This window comes from Oryctolagus cuniculus, chromosome 5 (genome assembly GCF_964237555.1).
Source record: "Oryctolagus cuniculus chromosome 5, mOryCun1.1, whole genome shotgun sequence".
Lineage (NCBI taxonomy): Eukaryota > Metazoa > Chordata > Mammalia > Lagomorpha > Leporidae > Oryctolagus > Oryctolagus cuniculus.
In genome coordinates this window covers 43,919,403-43,938,869 of record NC_091436.1, presented here as the reverse complement: position 1 = coordinate 43,938,869, position 19,467 = coordinate 43,919,403, and the positions used below count along the sequence as shown (strand labels likewise).

The 19,467-nt window shown below is 42.2% G+C and overlaps 1 protein-coding gene across 8 annotated transcripts in view; it reads left to right on the top strand.

The window, feature by feature from the left end:
- Positions 1–19,467, top strand: part of NCOA7 (nuclear receptor coactivator 7) — a 160,685-nt gene that overhangs the window by 71,041 nt on the left and 70,177 nt on the right. For 7 of the 8 annotated variants that reach the window (XM_070073629.1, XM_008263471.4, XM_008263473.4 and 4 more), the window contains one exon: positions 5,605–5,825. In XM_070073629.1, the coding sequence (XP_069929730.1) occupies positions 5,605–5,825 (221 nt within the window). Of the gene's footprint in view, positions 1–4,468; positions 4,652–5,604; positions 5,826–19,467 lie in introns of those variants that run through there. The other variant, XM_051854362.2, reaches the window with a different exon arrangement.

Here is a 19,467-nt window from a genome sequence, read left to right as displayed (position 1 = left end):
ACTCATTTCCTTTAGTAAAAAGAAAAGCTTCAGAGGAAAAGCAGTTTTCCTTCAGCTACTAAAAACGATTTCATCAGCAGTTACTCTGCTAGCTCCGGGCTGGGCCCTGGAAGGAGAAAGTCTGCATGTATTCTATGGTATTGCCATCATTTTAATGTAAAAAAGCCAGCGGATCCCAGTATGGCAAAGCTCCTTCTGCAATAGTCCATCATGCAGTTCACTAGGCAGCTCAGACTCAGAGCCGAGCCCCACTGCCTCATTCTGCCACTGAAGGAGGTCTGGACGGTGTGTTCCCCCTTTGCTTCTGGCCTTCACCTCATCTTGCCCAACGGTGCTTGCTTCTTAGCATGAACAGTGCATTACAGTCTTTGGAAAAAATCTTATGCATTTTGAATATGTATTATTTTCATAACATAAATAAATAATAATAATATAGTATATATTACTATAAGTCCAGACAGAGAGATGAGGACAGCCTTTACTGATTGATGGGAGCAGAGATCAAGAAGTAAAGGTGAATTTGAGAGGGGAAAATTTAGGGGTGAGACTGACAGGGCTTGGGAGGGGGTTGAATTAAAAACATACTTCTTTTATGTGATTGTGACCTATTTTAATGAAAGACAAATGCACCATAACAAAATATAGCAAAATATAGGTTTTTTTTTTTTTAAACTTGTATTCACGCAATCAGATGTTAAATCTTTCATTGCTCATCAGACACTCATCTATCTGGTTTACATGATTTGCCAGGTATACTTTTAGTTTCCAAAGTAAAAGTATGCATTTGGGGTCATTAAAAAAGCTTGGATGAAATAAGGAGAGTTCATTTCTCTGCCAGATATATATATATATATATATATATATATATATATATATTTTCCAGTTTACCTACCACTAAATGAAGGGATTACAGATCTCTACTGGGGAGTTGTCTTACTGTGAAAAATGTTGACTTGAAAACAAAAGAGAAGGCCTTTCGATGAAAGCCTCTAAGGGGACTGTTTGGAAAGTGTTCCCTTAAAGCACTTTGCACAGTTCAGCCCTTGCTTCCCCTTGGACGAGCTGTTAAAAATCTATCTCTATGCTTGGGAGAAAGGATTTTACAGACAGCTTCCAGAAACACATGTCTGATTTTCAGTTGCAAGATCAGAGTGTTCTGGTTATATTGATCCCCTCTGGAGAGACAAGTTCTCAGGAGTACTTAAAGTCAAAACAAAAGATGCAGCTGATTGTAGAGTTTCCCAAGTATCAAAGGGTCCTCTGTTTTCTGCGAAACAAATTGGCTATTGCTGTTTCTCTGGCGTTTTTTCAGAAGTAGCAGCTATGTTTGGCTATACGTGTTGACAATAACGGTCTGTATACAAAAGGGGAGAAACGAATAAAACAATGCAACCTATTTTGCTGCTTCCATGTGTGAAAAATCAGTCTTTAATGAGATGCCCCCAGACAGTGCTGCTCTTCACCAAAACACATGCCCCAGATCTGAGTGAGTTTAATTATCGAGGGGACAGCGAAATGAGGACGTTCAAATCGAGTTAAGGTGGAAAAATTCGGAAGGTTGAGAAGCAGTATCTCTTTTCTCTCCTCCTGAAAGGAAGGATTTTTGGGAAGGGAGCACCATGGTTCATCTCCAGCATGCTGTTGATCAGCAAGTGTTCAGGGAACTCAGTGGACGCACACACAGCCAGCATTTCAGGAACAAAGATCATCTCTTGGCACAGGCAAACCTCTCTGCATGAAAAGATCTCTCTATGTTATCTCGCTACCGCACCTTAATTTTAGTCCCATCCCATACTCTGGGATAGGAGAAAGCTTGTGTCATGAGGAGCATTATTTTACTCAGCGTAGTGAAGAGCCTCCTTCTCTTCTAAGGGAAAACAGTTTAAAATTGGAGGATAGAAGATACAAGTGTGTTTACTGAAAATAATCCCCCTTTGGGCCGGTGCCACAGCTTACTTGGCTAATCCTCTGCCTGCGGTGCTGGCACCCCAGGTTCTAGTCCCGGTTGGGGCGCCGGGTTCTGTCCCCGTTGCTCCTCTTCCAGTCCAGCTCTCTGCTGTGGCCCGGGAGTGCAGTGGAGGATGGCCTAGGTTTTGGGCCTTGTACCCACATGGGAGACCAAGAGGAAGCACCTGGCTCCTGGCTTTGATCAGCACAGCTCACTGGCTATAGCGTCCATTTGGGGGGTGAACCAACGGAAAGAAGATCTTTCTCTCTGTCTCTCTCTCACTGTCTAACTCTGCCTGTCAAAAAAAAAAAATCCCCCTTATGAGTATCTCGTGTCATTTGGTTTGTGAGTTTTTTTTTTTTAAACTTGCAAACGTAAAAAGAAAGTTAAATAAGAGATGGAGATTGTACTCAGCTATGACTTGTTTCTACCTCTCACGTCTCCTAGGCCACATGTTCATTTACTAGCCAGTGAAAATCTAAAAAGCTGGCTGCCCAGTGTTCGACTTTGTTGAAATATCTTTTTAAAAAATATTTATTTATTTATTTGAAAGTCAGAGTGACAGAGAAAGAGGGAGAGACAGAGAGAGAGAGAGAGAGAGAGAGAGAGAGAGAGAGGGAGGGAGAGAATGAGAGAGATCTTCCATCTGCTGGTTCACTCCCCAAATGTCTGTGACACCTGTGTCTGGGCCAGAGTGAAAATACAAGGTTGGAACTCCATCTGGGGCTCCCACATGGGTGGCAGGGCCCATGTCCTTGGGTCACCTGCTGCCTTACCAGGCACGCTAGCAGAGAGCTTGATCAGAAGCGAGCAGTTGGGACTTGAACTGGCATTGGATATAGGATGCCAGTGTCTCTGGCCACAGCTTGACCCACTGCACCATGAAGCTGGCCCCTACTGAAATATTTTATAGAAGATGAGACCAGAGAATGTCATATATTTTATCATGCTTAGTTTGCATGCAATTATGATTGTATTAGGGGTATTTTACTATTTCTGTTTGTATGTTGATATTACCTCAATTAATCATAATAAAAGACCCTGGTAGTTAAGGAAATACAATTTTCACCATTTAGTATATAAGAAAAACACTGCTCTTGCTGTATGCCATAATTTTTGATATGTTGTGTGTTCATCTTCATTTACTTTCAGGGATTTTTTTATTTCCCATTTGACTTTTTTCTATGGCCCACTTTTTATTCAGGAGCCTGTTGCTCTATCTCCATGTGTTTTTATATTTTCTAGAGTTTCTTAAGTTGTTAATTTCCAGCTTCATTTCATTGTGGTCAGAAAAGATACATGGTGTGTTTCAAATATTTTTGTGTGTGTGTGTGTTTGTTGACACTTGCTTTTTGGCCTAACATATGGCCAAAACATATCAGGTCCTCAGCCTGACGTTAGAGCTCTCTTCAGGTCAAAGCCTCCGGGAGGGACCTCTCTAGATGGTCAGATTGGTTTGTTTAGCATTCCAGAGCAAAGCAGCGTAAGATCAAACCTTAGTCACGTAGTATCCTAAAGTTACCCCAGCTTTCTACTCAAATGTTTCCTTATCCTTTGCCCAACATCAAACTGTGCAGATGCCCGAGAGAGCAGAAGAAGTAGAAAGGGCTAAGAGGAAGCTCACTGCTAGGCACTTTCTATCCAGGCATGGGGGAAGAGGTCCTAAATACAACACATGTATGTGTGAGCGGAGTGCGGCATGAATCAGAGGCCCAGGCCCTTGTTCACAGAGACTTTACATTGTGATGAGGCAAAAACGTTTTCAAGAAGGACTAACAGTACAGAGTGACACATCCATTAATTACACAGCTGAGCATCAAGTAGAAAATGTTTCGAGTTCCTGGACTTCAGTGAATTATGAGAGACTTCATCTCTTGAACATCTTTGACTCAGGAAGAAGGAGGTGAAAAGTGTCAAGTACGTTACCTAATGTATCAGTCGGCTCTTGTGTTAGTAATCATGGTAATTATGCTGTGTCACTTCGGCATTTTCTGTCTCAGGAAATGCACGTTTTTCTTCACCACTCCTGTCATGTGTATAAAGGAACCAAATTGCTCAGACCTGATCCACTTCCCATCTTACCAGAGTGTTATACTGTGTGTGAGCCAATTAGGAAGGACTTATTTGTACAAATGAACTTACCCATCAGTCTAAAAGGGACCCTGAACACAACAGAAGCACTTTTTCTTTCTCTAAAGATTTATTTATTTGTTTATCTGAAAGGCAAGAGAACTTTCATCCACTGACTTACTCCCCATCTGGCCACAACAGCCAAGACTGGGCCAGGCTGAAACCAAGAGCCAGGAAATCTATCCTGGGCTCCTGTGTGCAGGGCAGAAGCCCAAGCACTTGGGTTATCATCTTTTGCCTTCCCAGGCAGAAAACTAGATTTGAAGAAAAGTAACCAGGATCCAAATCAGCACTCCAGTATGGGACGCTGGTGTCAAAAGTAGTGGCTTTACTCATAGCAAGAGTCTTGGGTGATTGCTGACATCATAAATAAGACTGCCAATTGTTAATCAACAACGGGAGTCACTGGGTACATGCTCCCCACGTAGGATCTCTGTCCTTAATGTGTTTTACTATGAAACTTAAAAACAACACTACTAGTCGAACAATACCCTATACCTTGTGCGGTTGTGTGAGTGCAGCCTGTTGAAATCCTTGCTTAGTATATACTAAGTTGATCTTCAGTATATGAAGGTAATTGAAAATGAAACTCGATGAAGGGCGGGATGGGAGGGGGGGGGCCGCGGGAGGGAGGGAGGTTTGGGGGGGGAAGCCACAACAATACACAAGTTGCACTTTGTAAATTCACATTTATTAAAAATAAATAAATAAATAAATAGCTATATAACAAACAAAAAAAAAGAAAAAGAAAAAAAAAGAACTTAATACTTTACCCTTTTAGTATTTTTTATGTTCTACTTAAAACTATTGGTTGAACTCTGTAATTAATACACAATTACTCTTAGGTGTTTAATTAATGCTATAACTAGTACTCAAATAGTATTTTACACTTTGTGTTTCTGTGTGGGTGTAAACTGTGGAAATCTTTACTTAATATATGCTAAATTGATCTTCTGTATATAAAGATAATTGAAAATTAATCTTGATGTGAATGGAAGGAGAGAGGGAGTGGGAGAGGAGAGTGTTGTGGGTGGGAGGGAAGTTATGGGAGGGGAAGCTATTGTAATCCATAAGCTGTACTTTGGAAATTTATGTTCATTAAATTAAATAAAATAAATAAATAAATAAATATATATATATATATAAAAAGTAGTGGCTTTAACTTGCTGTGCCACGATGCAGGTATCACATTTTCTCCTTTCAACATAATAGTCCAAATAAGGCATTGTAGTAAGGTAATGGTATATCTAGAGGTTTTTTTTTTTTAAAAATATTCAACATTTAGTAATCTTACGAAGAATGTTTTCCCCTCAGGCCAAAAGCTTTTCCCAGTAATTTGTTGAGATGTAATATTGAGGGTTAAAATTGAGGAAAGGCCACGAGTCTTCACATAAAAATTTTTAAGTGATCAGAAAAGAAAAAAGACCAAGAAAATGTAATTAATAATATTATTTGGAAAGTGTTTATAATATGATTCCTATGAGCAAATAATTTCTCCAATGTTTTCCTTTTTTTCTCATTTCTAGATTGAAAAAGAAAAAACAAGCCAAACAAAATGCAGAGACAGCCTCAGCTATAGCCTCAAGGACTCATTCTGGGAAAGAAGATGCTACCACAGTAATTTTAGATCAAGACAAGTGTAACATTGCTGTGGAAGAGGAGTATATTGCTGATGAGAAAAAGAAGAGAAAAAGTAATCAGTTAAAGGAGATCAGGCGTACAGAACTAAAGCGGTATTATAGTATTGGTGAGTAGTGATGGCCCTGCTGTGGCAGTTTCATCTGACAAATCCAGTAATTTTTAAAAGACTATAATTTGTAAATTATCATCGTCATCATGCTAACAGTTTATTGGGCTGCTACATGTCCCAGGTCCTTTATATTTATAGTCTTAAGTGATAGGAAAGTAGTGGAATAATGTTTTATCTCATTCAACTTTGTGTTCCCACCATCCAGCAAGTGTTTAGCTCATACTGTGTGCTAATGAGCATGTATCTAATGAATCATCTCTTTCTTTGTATGAGAAATATTGTCTTTATATATATAGTTAAATATTTATTTATTTATTTGAGAGGCAGAGTTAGAGAGACACAGAGAGAGAGAAAGGTCTTCCATCCACTGATTCGCTTCCCAGATGGCCTCAACAGCCAGAGCTGCACCGATCCAAAGCCAGGAGCCAGGAGTTTCTTCTGTATCTCCCATGTGGTTACAGGGACTGAAGCACTTGGGCCATCTTCTACTGTTTTCCCAGGCCAGAAAAGAGAGCTGAATCAGAAATGGAGCAACTGGAACTTGAACAGGCACCCAAATGGGATGCCTGTGTCTTAGGTAGAGGCTTTGCCCACCACGCCATGACACTGGCCCTGAGAAATATTTTTATTAATGTATATAGGTGTGCCCCTACAATGTTGATAGAAATGCCTGTCATTTTTAGCATCAGTTAGGCAATAGAAAATTAGTAGCAGACATGGCCTAGTATCTGGCAGTTTAAAAACACACACACAATTGAGAGCTTTAATTAAATGCAGTCTTAAACAAGTCCACTGTGTTACATAGTTCTCAGAATAGCTATTGCATTTGAAATCACCTTAGCAGAAGTGGCATATCTGTCTTTGCTTGGGTCATACATCTCACGCCTACTGTTCTACCACAGACAGGCCTGGAGTACATTCCAAAGAGACTGCAAATAAAGGGTACCAGCAGTCAGAACATGATGTGTTATAGATGTTATGGCACAGTCGAATTTGCTATGCAAAGAAAGAGAAAACCAAGGGATGTGTCTGAGAACACAGTGCAGAGACAGTCTATGAAATGTTGCCTTACGGTAGAGTCAGGAGGCTTATTCTGAAGGACCCTAAACTTGATCCCAGTTAATGCCAGACTTACTGGGAGACATAACTTGTCTCCATGTTCAATGTAGTTTTCTAACAGTGCTCATTGCAGGTAAAAGGGCCTGCATGGATGGGGTCGTAAGTGCTGCATTGCTGACATTGCCTTAGCAGAGACAGATGAGGTGTCTGAAGCAGAAAACACGTGGCTTGTAGCATTACAGGTGGCTGAGATGATTAAATAATGTATTGCATGGCTTAATGGATGCTTTTCATCTCAAGCCTTTCAGTGTCTTATAAAAAGCTGTAATTGTCAGTCTATTGAAAGACATTTTCCGTGTGTGTGATTAATAAACTTCCTCCTAAAATTTAAGGTGTTGATTATTATCCCTTATTTCTAAAAACAGGGAGAGGATTAAGAGAGATTGTTTTATTCATCTTCCTTTATAGATGACTTCTTGCTGCATTAGGATAGTTTTTTAATATCTTCTGTTGCATTACACTGAGCCAAAAACAATACCCAACAAAATCAGCTCAGACATCATCTTTTTCCGGAAAGGCTTCCTTGACCCTGTCCAGGATACACTTCCCTTCTGCGTTGTCGTAGATTTATCTGATTCCCTGTGTGCAGGCCGAGTTGACATAGGCCCTGTTGTATTAGCTTTGTGTAGTATCTGCAACATTACAGCTACTCTTAAAAGGTGTGTTAAACAGTAGATGTGATACACAGATCAGTGAACACTCTGTTATGTAACTTACATGGAAATTCTAGAAGGATATAGGTGGCAAGAAGTCACTGGGCAGAATTATCCTGTGACTTTATCCGGAAGCAGTAAGAGATGCTGCACATGATGACGATAACAACCAGTTTGGAGGTTTGGGACATTTCTTTAGGGGAACCCAGTGCGTAGATAAAACTTCTGGGTGGGTCTCTGACATCTGGCTATAGCCAGCATGCTCCCACCCTTGCATGTTTGCTGGACCTCACAGGGTCTGGCCTGGCACGCTCCTTACTCTCTTCCCAGGATGCCATTCTGCACCACTAGGTGGAGCATGAGACCTCCAGTCAAGGGTCAGTGCAACTTCAGTTCCCTGCTGCTTTCGATGGCTCTGGTCTAGGGGAAGCAGACAAGAAAATGGAAGATCTTGTTGGCCCAGTAAAGATTTGGACTTCACCCTGTATACAGTAGGAAGGTATGGGGGGAGCTCCGTGATAAATCTGAAATGATGAAGGTAGGCTCTGCTAATCTGGACAGGAAAGGGCCCACTGAGGAGAGATTTTATTTTTTCATCTTCTATTACTGTCAGCAGGGTTCTTGTGAGTTCATTAGTATATCCCCATTAATATATATATATATATATAAAATTTAAAATATGTTATCGATACATTGAATATATTTGCTATATGGATGAGTTAGTAATTAGTACAATGGTTTATTCAAATAATCATAGACACATCAGTTGAGAAAGCAAGCATGGTGTTAGAAACATCCTTAGATATGGAGGTGATGTGTCCTTTTTGCCAGTTTTCCTGTCACCCTAGACAGAAGCTAGGGGAACGTGTAGGAGAGCTGAATTGGTTTTTCCCCTCCGAGGAGAGTTTGTGCTCCCAGAAGTGGCAGTGTTTGCGGATTAGTGCAGTGTGTGAGGGAGAGAAAGAAGAGTTGAGAACGGGCAATCAGGACATCTCAACAAGGAGGAGGGCTGATCATAAATTTGTGTTTAAAGATGTTTTTGCGAATGTCAGTGAATTTGTCTAGAGGGGCCTAGATTTTGGGTGAAAGACCTGTAAATTATTACTTACAGGTGAGAGGCGAATGCATACATGTAAAAAATAGGATCAAGAGGGACAGGGAGTCAAAATGAAAATAATGTTATATTGTTTTTAATTTCATTTTAATTCAGTAGGGAAAACTATGATTTGAAATGATTACTATGAACATTAAAGATTTATTATTGAAAAGCTAAGTTCATTCTTCAGAGTGTAAATTTTCCTTAAATAGGTCTCTGACTGTAATAATCACAAAATTAGCCACACTCTTATGTAAGTCCTTCATATTTGTTATAATGGCCATCCAAATTCAATTCTCTTAAAATTTCTACTATCCAGAATTCTTGGTAATATTATATTAAAACATTATATAATCAGAACATAATTTCACTTTCCTCCTTTATTTATATCTCCATCTCTTCCCAATCTCATACCTCCATGGCTAAGTAAGTTTGAACTGAAGAACTCCCCTACCTTGTAATGTCATTTACATTTGTAAAATTCCCATTTCTACCTCTGTTTTCTTAGAAACAAAGATGTGCAGTATTTGAGGATTAATCCACATACATGCCTTTAATATAAAAGTATCTTGTGGTACAATTCATGCCAGCACCTAGCACAGCACCTGTCAGGCAGTAAGCATCAAAAAATCTTGAAGAATAAAGGAGCTCAACCCTTCTGTGCTTGCATTTGTATTAGCATTTGTATAGGACTCATTTTCATTTATTTTCTTTATGTAAACCTAAGGATCTATTTGGTAATGTGTCATATGTTTCAAAATTAGCTGTTAAGTTAAAATTGACTCATGTATGCTGGTATCTTTTAAAATGTATTAAAAGATAATTGCACATCCTGTTATCCATGTTGCATACTCTCCTACCCTACAGTATTTATGTATATTTTATAGTCTGAACAACCCAATTTCTTAGTTCCACATTGTGAGCAGGTAGTGAATTCCTGACAGACCTGTGGAGTGGAAAGAAGTTTCCATTTCTCATGACTTGGAACTTCTCAAGCCTCCACAGGGCCTTCGGGGCCCCTCCCTCTTGGGCCTCGATGGACAGTTGTTTTTTTGTCTCCTCTCTCTGTTTTCAGTGTTATTGCTGTTGACTTTTTCATCTAGTTTGCAAAAACTACTCTACCTAAACAACTCAAAACATCAGCAATGTGCTGAACCTCATTCTATAGAAAAATCATTCCCAAGAGATTTGGGATCTAGAATTTCAGAGTTGCATTTTCTTAGAATCTCTAGTAGTTAGGGAGTGTGAATGTGTGCAGGCAAATACCTGTGAAACAAATGTCTCCCCTCTAAGCAGACCTGGCTATGATCGTTCCAGCTTTGATTCAAGAACACTCCTTCCCTGTCCTGTCACAGCCCCGGCACTCCCGTCTACACTCTCTGTCATACCCGTTCTTGTCACTGGTGAACAAACAGTATAGTCATTGAAGCAAGCAGCTGCGTTTTCAAAATCCTTTCAGAGAGCAGATGAGCTTAAACTCAGAGTCCAACCCCATTGTAATCAGAGTGGTCTGTACTCTGCAAATTTCTTCCCTAATTCATCTGTTGTATTATATCATCTTTGTGTGCATTATGGAAACTGTCCCTGTTAGAGAACTGACCAAATGTGGGTTACACTGAGGGAAGGACTACAGATTAGACTAAATAGGGTCAGTGGTATTTAAGCTTTGAAAAATCAAACTAGAAATGAATTGGGGAAGTGATAAAGGTAATATACTCTAATTCTGTTTTGTCTATTTGGACTGCTATAAAACAAAATACCATAAACTGACTGGCTTACAAACAACAGACATTTATTACTCACAGTTCTGGAAGCTGGAAAGTCCAAGATGATGGTTCTGGCAAATTCAGAGTCTGGTAAAGGCCTGCTTCCTCATAGACCACGGTCTTCTCACTCTCACCTCACATGACCAAAGGGCATGGGATCTCTCTTGGGCCTCTTCTATAAGGGCGCTAATGTCATTCATGCAGGCTCTGCCCCCATGACATAAAGACCTCCTAATGGCCCCCACTTCCTGGTAACATCACCTTGGGTGTGAGTATTTCAGCATAAAAATTGGCAAGGAACATAAACATTCAAGCCAAATATATTGATGGGAGGATGTGGCCAAATCTTTTTGGAGGGCATTTGGCCATCTTTATCTAGAGTCTTACCTCTGCATATGCTTCGACCCAGCAATCATCTGTGTACAAGTTTATCCTAAGGAAACAATCATGAGCATATTAGAATAACCACAATGACTATCGTTGCATTGTTTAAAATAGCAGGAAAATGAAGATAACATAGAAGACACACAATGGGATATTGTGTGCTGTTTTTCAGTGATGTAATATAGAAAAACAGTTGATGACATGGACAAATTTCACAAAATATTAGAGTAGAAAAATGGGTTGGTAGTAGTTGTTGATCATTATTACATTTTTTAAAAAAATACCTCATCTACATGCTTATAAAGAGGGGGCTGGAGAGCAGCTGGAGGTCTCTGCACCAGGATGCAAACATTGGTTCTCTCTGAAAGGAAGTACAATGGATGATTCGTAGTTTCTTCTTTTTGTTCATCTGTTTTTTTTTTTTTTTAACTGAGTGCCTCAATATTTGTGTCCCTCCAACTTCATATGTTGAAATCCTAATCTGAAAGATGATGGTATTAGAAGGCGGGGGCTTTGGGAAGGGTTAGCCCATGAGGGTGGAGCCTTCATAGATGGGATAAATGTCTTTGTGAGAGAGACCCCAGAGAGCTGCCTTGCCCCCGCCCCCCACCATGTGAGGGCACAGTGACCATGCCCCATCTGTGGGCCACAGGAGGGCTGTCACCAGACTCTGAATGTGCCCGTGCCTTGGTCTCCGACTTCCTAGTCTCCAGACCTGTAGGAAATACATTTCTGTGCCTTATAAGTGATTTATGGTATTTTGTTAACAAGAGCTTGAGTGGCCCTAAACAAGAGTTATGTATAGTTTTGAATCATGTGGAATTGGCTTTTTTTTATTTTCTTCCACAGTTTAAATTTGCCCAATTAAGTCCTTGACCCATTTATAAAAACCCAAAAGCCATTTTGAAAAGAACTTTTGGAGGGTGGGAGAGAGGATAGGAAGGAGAGCAGTAGCAGCACTGGTTTTGAGAAAGAGCAGAAGGAATCTATTTTGGACGAGTATCCTGTGGACTAAGTGCTTGTTTCACTCTTTAATTTGTGATTTGTCATGTTCCTATAGGAGGTAATAGCCTATTTTTTTAAATTTATTTGACAGAGTTAGATGCTGACAAAATGATCAAAATCATCAGTTTCTTCATTTACTCAGAGTTCGTTGCCCAGTTAGCTACTGGATTAGTTCATTCATTCCAGAGCCACAGGAAAGCCTGCTCTGTGTTGGGTATAAAACACTCCATGAGCTCCTAAAGTGCCGTGCCCTGGAAGCACTTGCATTGTAGGCTTGAATTCATTCTGACTCACTTTGGTCAAGGAAAATATTATTGTGACTTGCTCAAAGGAAGGGACGTTACAGGTACTATGTGACCTTTCTTTCCCTTTGTGTCAAAAGATGAAATACACAGGTTATACTGAATACAGAGTTCATTCTTCCCTGTCACATAGTCCCTCTCTCCTCTTTTCCTTTTTATTGTAACAGCTTATGATTTAGATTTTCCAGAAGCTACCCTTAAAATGTTAAGTAACAGAATTGAATATTTTTGTTATTCTTTTTTATGATCAGTCAATAAATTGAGAATTTCACTGAGAGGTTATTTCTTTAAGCAAATATGAGTTCTATGTTTTCTTCAAAGACACTTATTATGATTTTATTTTTTATTATTAAGCTTTGAATTTATCCACATGGATTTGAGAGTGATCTAAATTTTTCTCTCCAAATCCTAGCCAGTGTTCATGCAATCTCATTTAATCATGAACTCAGCTCTTTTTGCACTGTGGAGTGCTCTTCCTAAATTGTCTTTTTATTTAAGATCTATTTATTTATTTATTTGAGAGGCAGAATTATAGACAGAGAAGGAGAGACAGATAAAGGTGTTCCATCTGCTGATTCACCCTCCAGGTAGCCACAATGGCTGGAGCTGGGCTGATCTGAAACCAAGAGCCAGGAGCTTTTTCTAGGTCTTCATGTGGATGCAAGGGCCCAAGCACTTAGGCCATCATCTTCCACTACTTTCCCAGGCCATTAGCAGAGAGCTAGATCAGAAGTGGAGCAGCCAGGACACAAACTAGGGCTGCAAGCAGAATCTTAACCTACTAAGCCACAGCACCAGTCCCTGTCTTTTTTGTTTTAAAGATTTATTCATTTTTTGATAGAGTTACACAGAGAGAGGGAGAGACAAAAAAAGAGAGCTTCAATCTGATAGTTCACTCCCCAGATGGCTGCAACAGCCAGCGTTGAGTCAGGCCGAAGCCAGGAGCATCATCCTGGTCTCCTATGTGGGTGGCAGGGACCCAAGTACTTGGGGCCATCTTCTGCTTTCCCAGACCATTGGCAGGGACTTGGATTGGAAGTGGAGCAGCCAGGCCACGCACCATTACCCATAAGGGATGCCAGTGTTGCAGGAGGCTTCTTAACCCACTTTGGCACAATGGTGTCTCCCTGATTTGTCTTATTTAATCCCTACAATAACTCTTTGTGGGAGGCTGGTTTCACCCCATTTTATACACTGGGAAACCCTCTGTGATGAAGTAAAGTCCCTTACCAAAGTGAGGGACACAGTACGAGTGCACAAGGAACCAGGGGCAGAGGCGGCAAAACCTCCCCAAAGCCTCCCATCTAGCCTGATATTTAGGGGGAAGGCAGCCTTTCCTTATTGACTTATTTATTTGAAAGTCAGAGAGAGAAAGACAAAAATCTTCCTTCCATCTGCTGGTTCATTCCCCAAATGCCAACAACACCTGGGACTGGGCCAGGTCAAAACCAGGAGCTGGGAACTCAGTCTGGGTTTCCCACCTACCTGAACTGTCGCCTGCTGGTGCCCAGAGTATGCATTAGCAGGAAGCTGGAATTGAAAGTGGGGCCAGGACTCAAACCAAGGCACTCTGATATAGGATGCTGGCTTCCCAAGCAGTGCTATAACTATTGCGTCCAATGTCTTCCCCCTTCTCACTCATTTATAATGGTGTTTTTATTTTACACTAAATTCTTTTTAGTTATGACAGCACCAATTTATAATTGCTGTACCTTTGTGTATCAGTAGAGTGTACCATTAGGTACTTACGAAACATTCTTATCAATTTGGCAAATGTCCCTTCTCCCAAACTTTTTAGTTTTGATTTAAGTTACATTTAATTTAAACATTAATTTGAGGGGCCGATGCCATGGCTCACTTGGTTAATGCTCCGCCTGCAGAGCCGACATCCCATAGGGGCACCAGGTTCTAGTCCTGGTTGCTCCTCTTCCAGTCCAGCTCTCTGTTGTGGCCCAGGAAGGCAGTGGAGGATGGCCCAAGTGCTTGGTCCCTGCACCCACATGGGAGACCAGGAGGAAGCACCTGGCTCCTGGCTTCGGATTGGCACAGTTTCGGCCATTGCGGCCATTTGGGGGGTGAACCAATGAAAGGAAGACCTTTCTCTCTGTCTCTCTCTCTCTCACTGTCTAACTCTGCCTGTCAAAAACAAAAACAAAAAAAAAAAATTTTTTTTCATTATTTTCTTTTTAGCATTTAAAGCTTTTATGTTTTGCTTTGGACATTCCAAAACAAAGTCAAATATAAATCATGAAAGTAGGCATTTTTCTATGATATTAATATTGGTTAGTGTTTTATTTATTTAAATTTTGATGTTTGCTTTTGGTTTCCTGTAAGGGTGCATCTCAAGTTACACAGGTGTGCTGTAGAAGAACTTAGAATAGTTTCTCCGGAGACCGTTGATGAACACACAGGTGCCCGTAGTGCATTCCAGGGCGACTGCAGCCTCATCGCAGGGCCGTGAAACGTGACTTCCAATGAATGGGATTCTGTTCTTGTCTGTGGGGTTTCCAGACTATTTCTGAGGTGTTTCTGTATTCATTTCCACTACCAGGTTTTTTCTTTGTTTTGTTTTGTTTTGTTGACAGGCAGAATTAGCCAGGAGCCAGGAGCCAGGTGCTTCCTCCTGGTCTCCCATGCGGGTGCAGGGCCCAAGCACTTGGGCCATCCTCCACTGCCTTTCCGGGCCACAGCAGAGAGCTGGACTGGAATAGGAGCAACCGGGACAGAATCCGGTGCCCCAACTGGGACTAGAACCCGGGGTGCTGGCACCACAGGTGGAGGATAAGCCTAGTGAGCTGCACCGCCGGCCTAGGTTTTTTCTTTGTGACTTTAAATGCTGTGGTTTGGCCTCATGTGATATTAGATCAGCCACTGTGTATAGTCTGATGGAGTGGTTACTACCAGGCCCCGAAGCCTGAGTAGCTTCGCTGAATTGCTCCTGGGCACAAGTGGAGTAAGGGGAGTGGGGTGGAGATGCTTAGCGCCTGGTCTCTCTCCTGCTGCTCCAGTGGGATCCCTCTTCCACAAAGCTGGGGGTGAGGGCCTCATCAGTGCCTTAGTTCATCCTGAACTCAGGTCATGAGCCCATTATTGCATACCCAGAGGTGATGTCATAAAGTCATTTAGTTTTCATTCTTTTGTTGAAACTGTTGATGTATACGTGTGCCAGGCTTGCATTGCTTTTTCAGAAACATGTTCCTAGTGAATGTCAAAGACTAAGTTCTTCATCATGCTGAGGAAGTTCACTCTCAGTTCCTTAACACTTGCATTTTAAAAAGAATTTTGTTCTTTTTAAAATACAAAGTGGGGGCTGGCACTGTGGCATACTAGGCTTAAACCTCCACCCGCAGTGCCTGCATCCCATCTGGGTACCAGTTCGTATCTCTGCTGCTTTTCTTCTGATCCAGCTTTCTGCTATGGCCTGGGAAAGCAGTGGAAGGTGGCCCGAATGCTTGGGCCCCTGCACCCGTGTGGGAGACCTGGAGGAAGCTCCTGGCTCCTGGCTTTGGATTGCTCAGCTCCTGCCATTGCAGCCATTTGGGAAGGGAACCAGCAGATGGAAGACCTTTCTCTCAGTCTCTCCCTCTCTGTCTGTAACTCTATACCTCTCAAAGAAATGAATAAAATCCTTAATAAAATAAAATACGATGTGCTGCTTAATTTCATCAGATTTGGGGGGCATGTGTCAAAAGTGATCAATTAGGGTTCTTCTCCTATAAGCAAGTTGTAATAACCTATCATGTAATTACCATTTCACTGCTGTGTTTCTGGAATGAAATCTTTTGCTAATGGTTTATAATTCTTCTAATATACTACTCTGTTTGGATTGCTACTTACTTCTATTATCGGCATTATTAATAATAATAATAGCATTTTTTTCACCACTGATTCTGTACCTTGCTCTAACCCTGCATTCAACTCCTCATTTTCTCAATATTATGATAGTTCTTCATTTTACACACAAGGAAATGGATGCACAAAGACTTCCAGTAACTTGCCTAACATCACATAGCTATCAAAATGCATCAGAATTACTAGTTGAGCCTAGCTCTTTTTTTAAAAAATAAGATTTATTTATTCACTTTGAAAGTCAGAGTTACAGAGATCTTCCATCCACTTGTTCACATCCCAGATGGCTGCTGTGGCCAGTGCTGGGCCAGGCTGAAGCCAGGAGCTTCATCCTGGTTTTCCACATGAGTGGCATGAGTCCAAACACTTGAGTCATCTTCTACTATTTTTCCCAGGCCACCAGTAAGGAGCTGGTTTGAAAGTGGAACAGTAAAGACTAGAACCAGTACCCATTATGAGATGCTGCATTGTAGGTGGCAGCTTCACCTGCTATGCCACAACACTGGCCCCTGAGCCTAGCTGATTTTGATCCCTACACCAAGGTGTAAAGATGGTTGGTGACTTAAAGGAGATGCACATGACCTGATTTTATGATGGATATCATTAAATTATGGTAGCCAAATGCATCAGTTTTCATTGTGGTGAACAGGTTCTCCTTTCATAGATCAGGGTACCTCTTTCTTAGTAAGATCTAGAGAGACACAGTTTTTGCACCACTGAATCCCCCTCATTTGGATGCCATGAAAACCACCTTCCCTCCTTAGGTGAGGCGTTGAGCGCACTGTGCTGCCAGCTTCCTGAGCCCCATTCAGAGGATCTTCTGATAGAACTAGATGAGGTGGGGAGAATTGATTGTCCATGGGGAGCAAGGGAGAAGGGGCCACACACATTCAGTAGGAGTCCTGCTACAATTTGAAAACCTGATACTTTTCAAAAGTTTTGTGTGTGGTTGTTCAGATCGTTGGTCGTACCGGGGGTAGGGGAGGTGGTCAGGAGAGAGGCTTCCTACTGTCTGTTCTGTCCTTCCTGAATCTCTGTAGAAATCACGGAATCAAGATCCAGGGAATTTACAGGTGTCTCCTTGTACAATAGTGAGTGACGCCCACTGTCCTGACCTCGTTGCTCCCTGGTGGCCTGTGACAGGAGGTAGCTAATGTCTCAGGTCTGAAGGACACTCATGTTGACTCACTCTTGCTGGTTTTTCTCAGAACCAAAATATCTACCAGGACTACATTCCTTAACACCCCCTTTCTTTCCCCTTAGGGATTCACCAGCCACATCTAACGTACTACTTGAATTCTCAAAAATCCTGTCTTTGAATTTCAACTTCTTTTCTTATCTTTTCCCATAGATGTGTTCTCTGTCTGTGGTAAGCAGAATAATAATCTGCCTCCCTCCTGCCTGAATTCTGCCTGAATTCATGTCCTAATTTGCAAAGCCTGTTAGGTTACATGGCAAAGGTGAAATGAAGGCTATAGATGGAATTAAATTTGCTAATAAGACGATCTTAAGGAGAGCTGCCTAGGGGCTAGCACTGTAGGCATAGTGGGTAAAGCTGCCACCTGCATTGCCAGCATCTCATGTGGGCGCCTGGTCTGAGTCCTGGCTGCTCCTCTTCCAATCCAGCTCTCTGCTATGGCCTGGGAAAGCAGTAGAGGATGGCCCAAGTCTTTGGGCCCCTGAACCTACGTGGGAGACCCGGAAGAAGCTCCTGGCTTCTGGCTTCAGATTTGCTCAGCTCCAGCCATTGTGGCCATTTGGGGAATGAACCAGCTGATAGGAAACCTCTCTCTCTCTCTCTCTCTCTCTCTCTCTCTCTGCCTCTCAGTAACTCTGCCTATATTATCAAGGTGGGCTAATCACAGGGATCCTTAAAAGTGAAAGAGGAAGGCAGATGAGAGAGAACTAGAGAAATGAAAACATGAGAAGGGCTTGGGCAGCACTGCTGTATTTGTAGAAAAGGCAAGGGAGCCTCAGAGCTTCTAGAAGGAAAGCAGTGAGACCCGCGTCAGACTTGTAGCCTGCGGAACTGTAAGGGAACAAACCTGTGGTTGTGTTTAATTCTAGCCACTAAATTTGTGGTGTTGGCTACAGCAGCAACAGGAGACCAACAGATCATGCCATTCTCCCCTACCCTCCAGCATCTCCCTGCTCTCACCTGCATCTGAAGGCCCACAGGTGGCTGTTTCAGCAGTGTGTTTACTTACTCCTTCCTGCCATCCTGCTGTGGAGACCTCACCTGTGGGTGACCCTTCATGGTTGCTTCTTAACATTCACAGCATTGAGACTTTATCTTTGCCACAGTAATAACTCTTCGAGGGGCTGGTGCTGTGGCACGTTGGGTTAATGCCCTGGCCTAAAGTGCCGGCACCCCATATGGGTGCCGGTTTGAGACCCGGCTGCTCCACTTCCAATCCAGCTCTCTGCTATGGCCTGGAGTAACAGTAGAAGATAGCCCAAGTCCTTGGGCCCCTGCACCCGCATGGGAGACCTAGAAGAATCTCCTGGTTCCTGGCTTTGGATTGGCGTAGTTCTGGCTATTGCAACCAATTGGGGAGTGAACCATTGGATGGAAGACCTCTCTCTCTCTGCCTCTCCTCTCTGTGTAATTCTGACTTTCAAATAAATAAATAAATCTAAAAAAATACCCTCTTTGAGATCTCACAACCTTCTGCTCCCTGATGCTGTGTTCTTCCCATTACATTTCAGCCAGTGTCCCCACTCCTATGCTTCTGTCTTGTAGTCTCTATGCCCTTTGGTTAGCCATTTATAGGTTTCTATCTCCCGGCTTCTGTGCAGCATTTGACAGTGTCAACAATGCCTTCCTTTAACTTTTTCTGTGGCCTCTGTGATAGTATTCATTTTCCTAATCCTTGAATTGCTTCCCTCCCACCCCTTCTATCTGCCATGCTTCCTTTTGTTCCCCAAACGTAAGCCTTCCTTAAGTCCTGTCCTCCAACCCCAGCCCTCCTCCTCAGATTTGTTGTGCGGCCATCTAACCTCATCCTAGACTTCACGGATTGCCTCCACATGGGCTCCTTCATGACAGCCTTCCTGCTGTTCCAGGCCCAGGCATACTGCTAGAATCTCTTTTAGCCCCAGTACTGGAGAGAGAGAGAGTTGTTTTTTAGTAAACTTTTGTCTGGGACCTTTTCTTTTCTTTTTTTTTTTTTTTTTTTTTTTTTTTTGACAGGCAGAGTGGACAGTGAGAGAGACAGAGAGAAAGGTCTTCCTTTTGCCGTTGGTTCACCCTCCAATGGCCCCCGCGGCTGGCGCGCTGCGGCCGGCGCACCACGCTGATCCGATGCCAGGAGCCAGGTGCTTTTCCTGGTCTCCCATGGGGTGCAGGGCCCAAGCACCTGGGCCATCCTCCACTGCACTCCCTGGCCACAGCAGAGAGCTGGCCTGGAAGAGGGGCAACCGGGACAGAATCCGGCGCCCCGACCGGGACTAGAACCTGGTGTG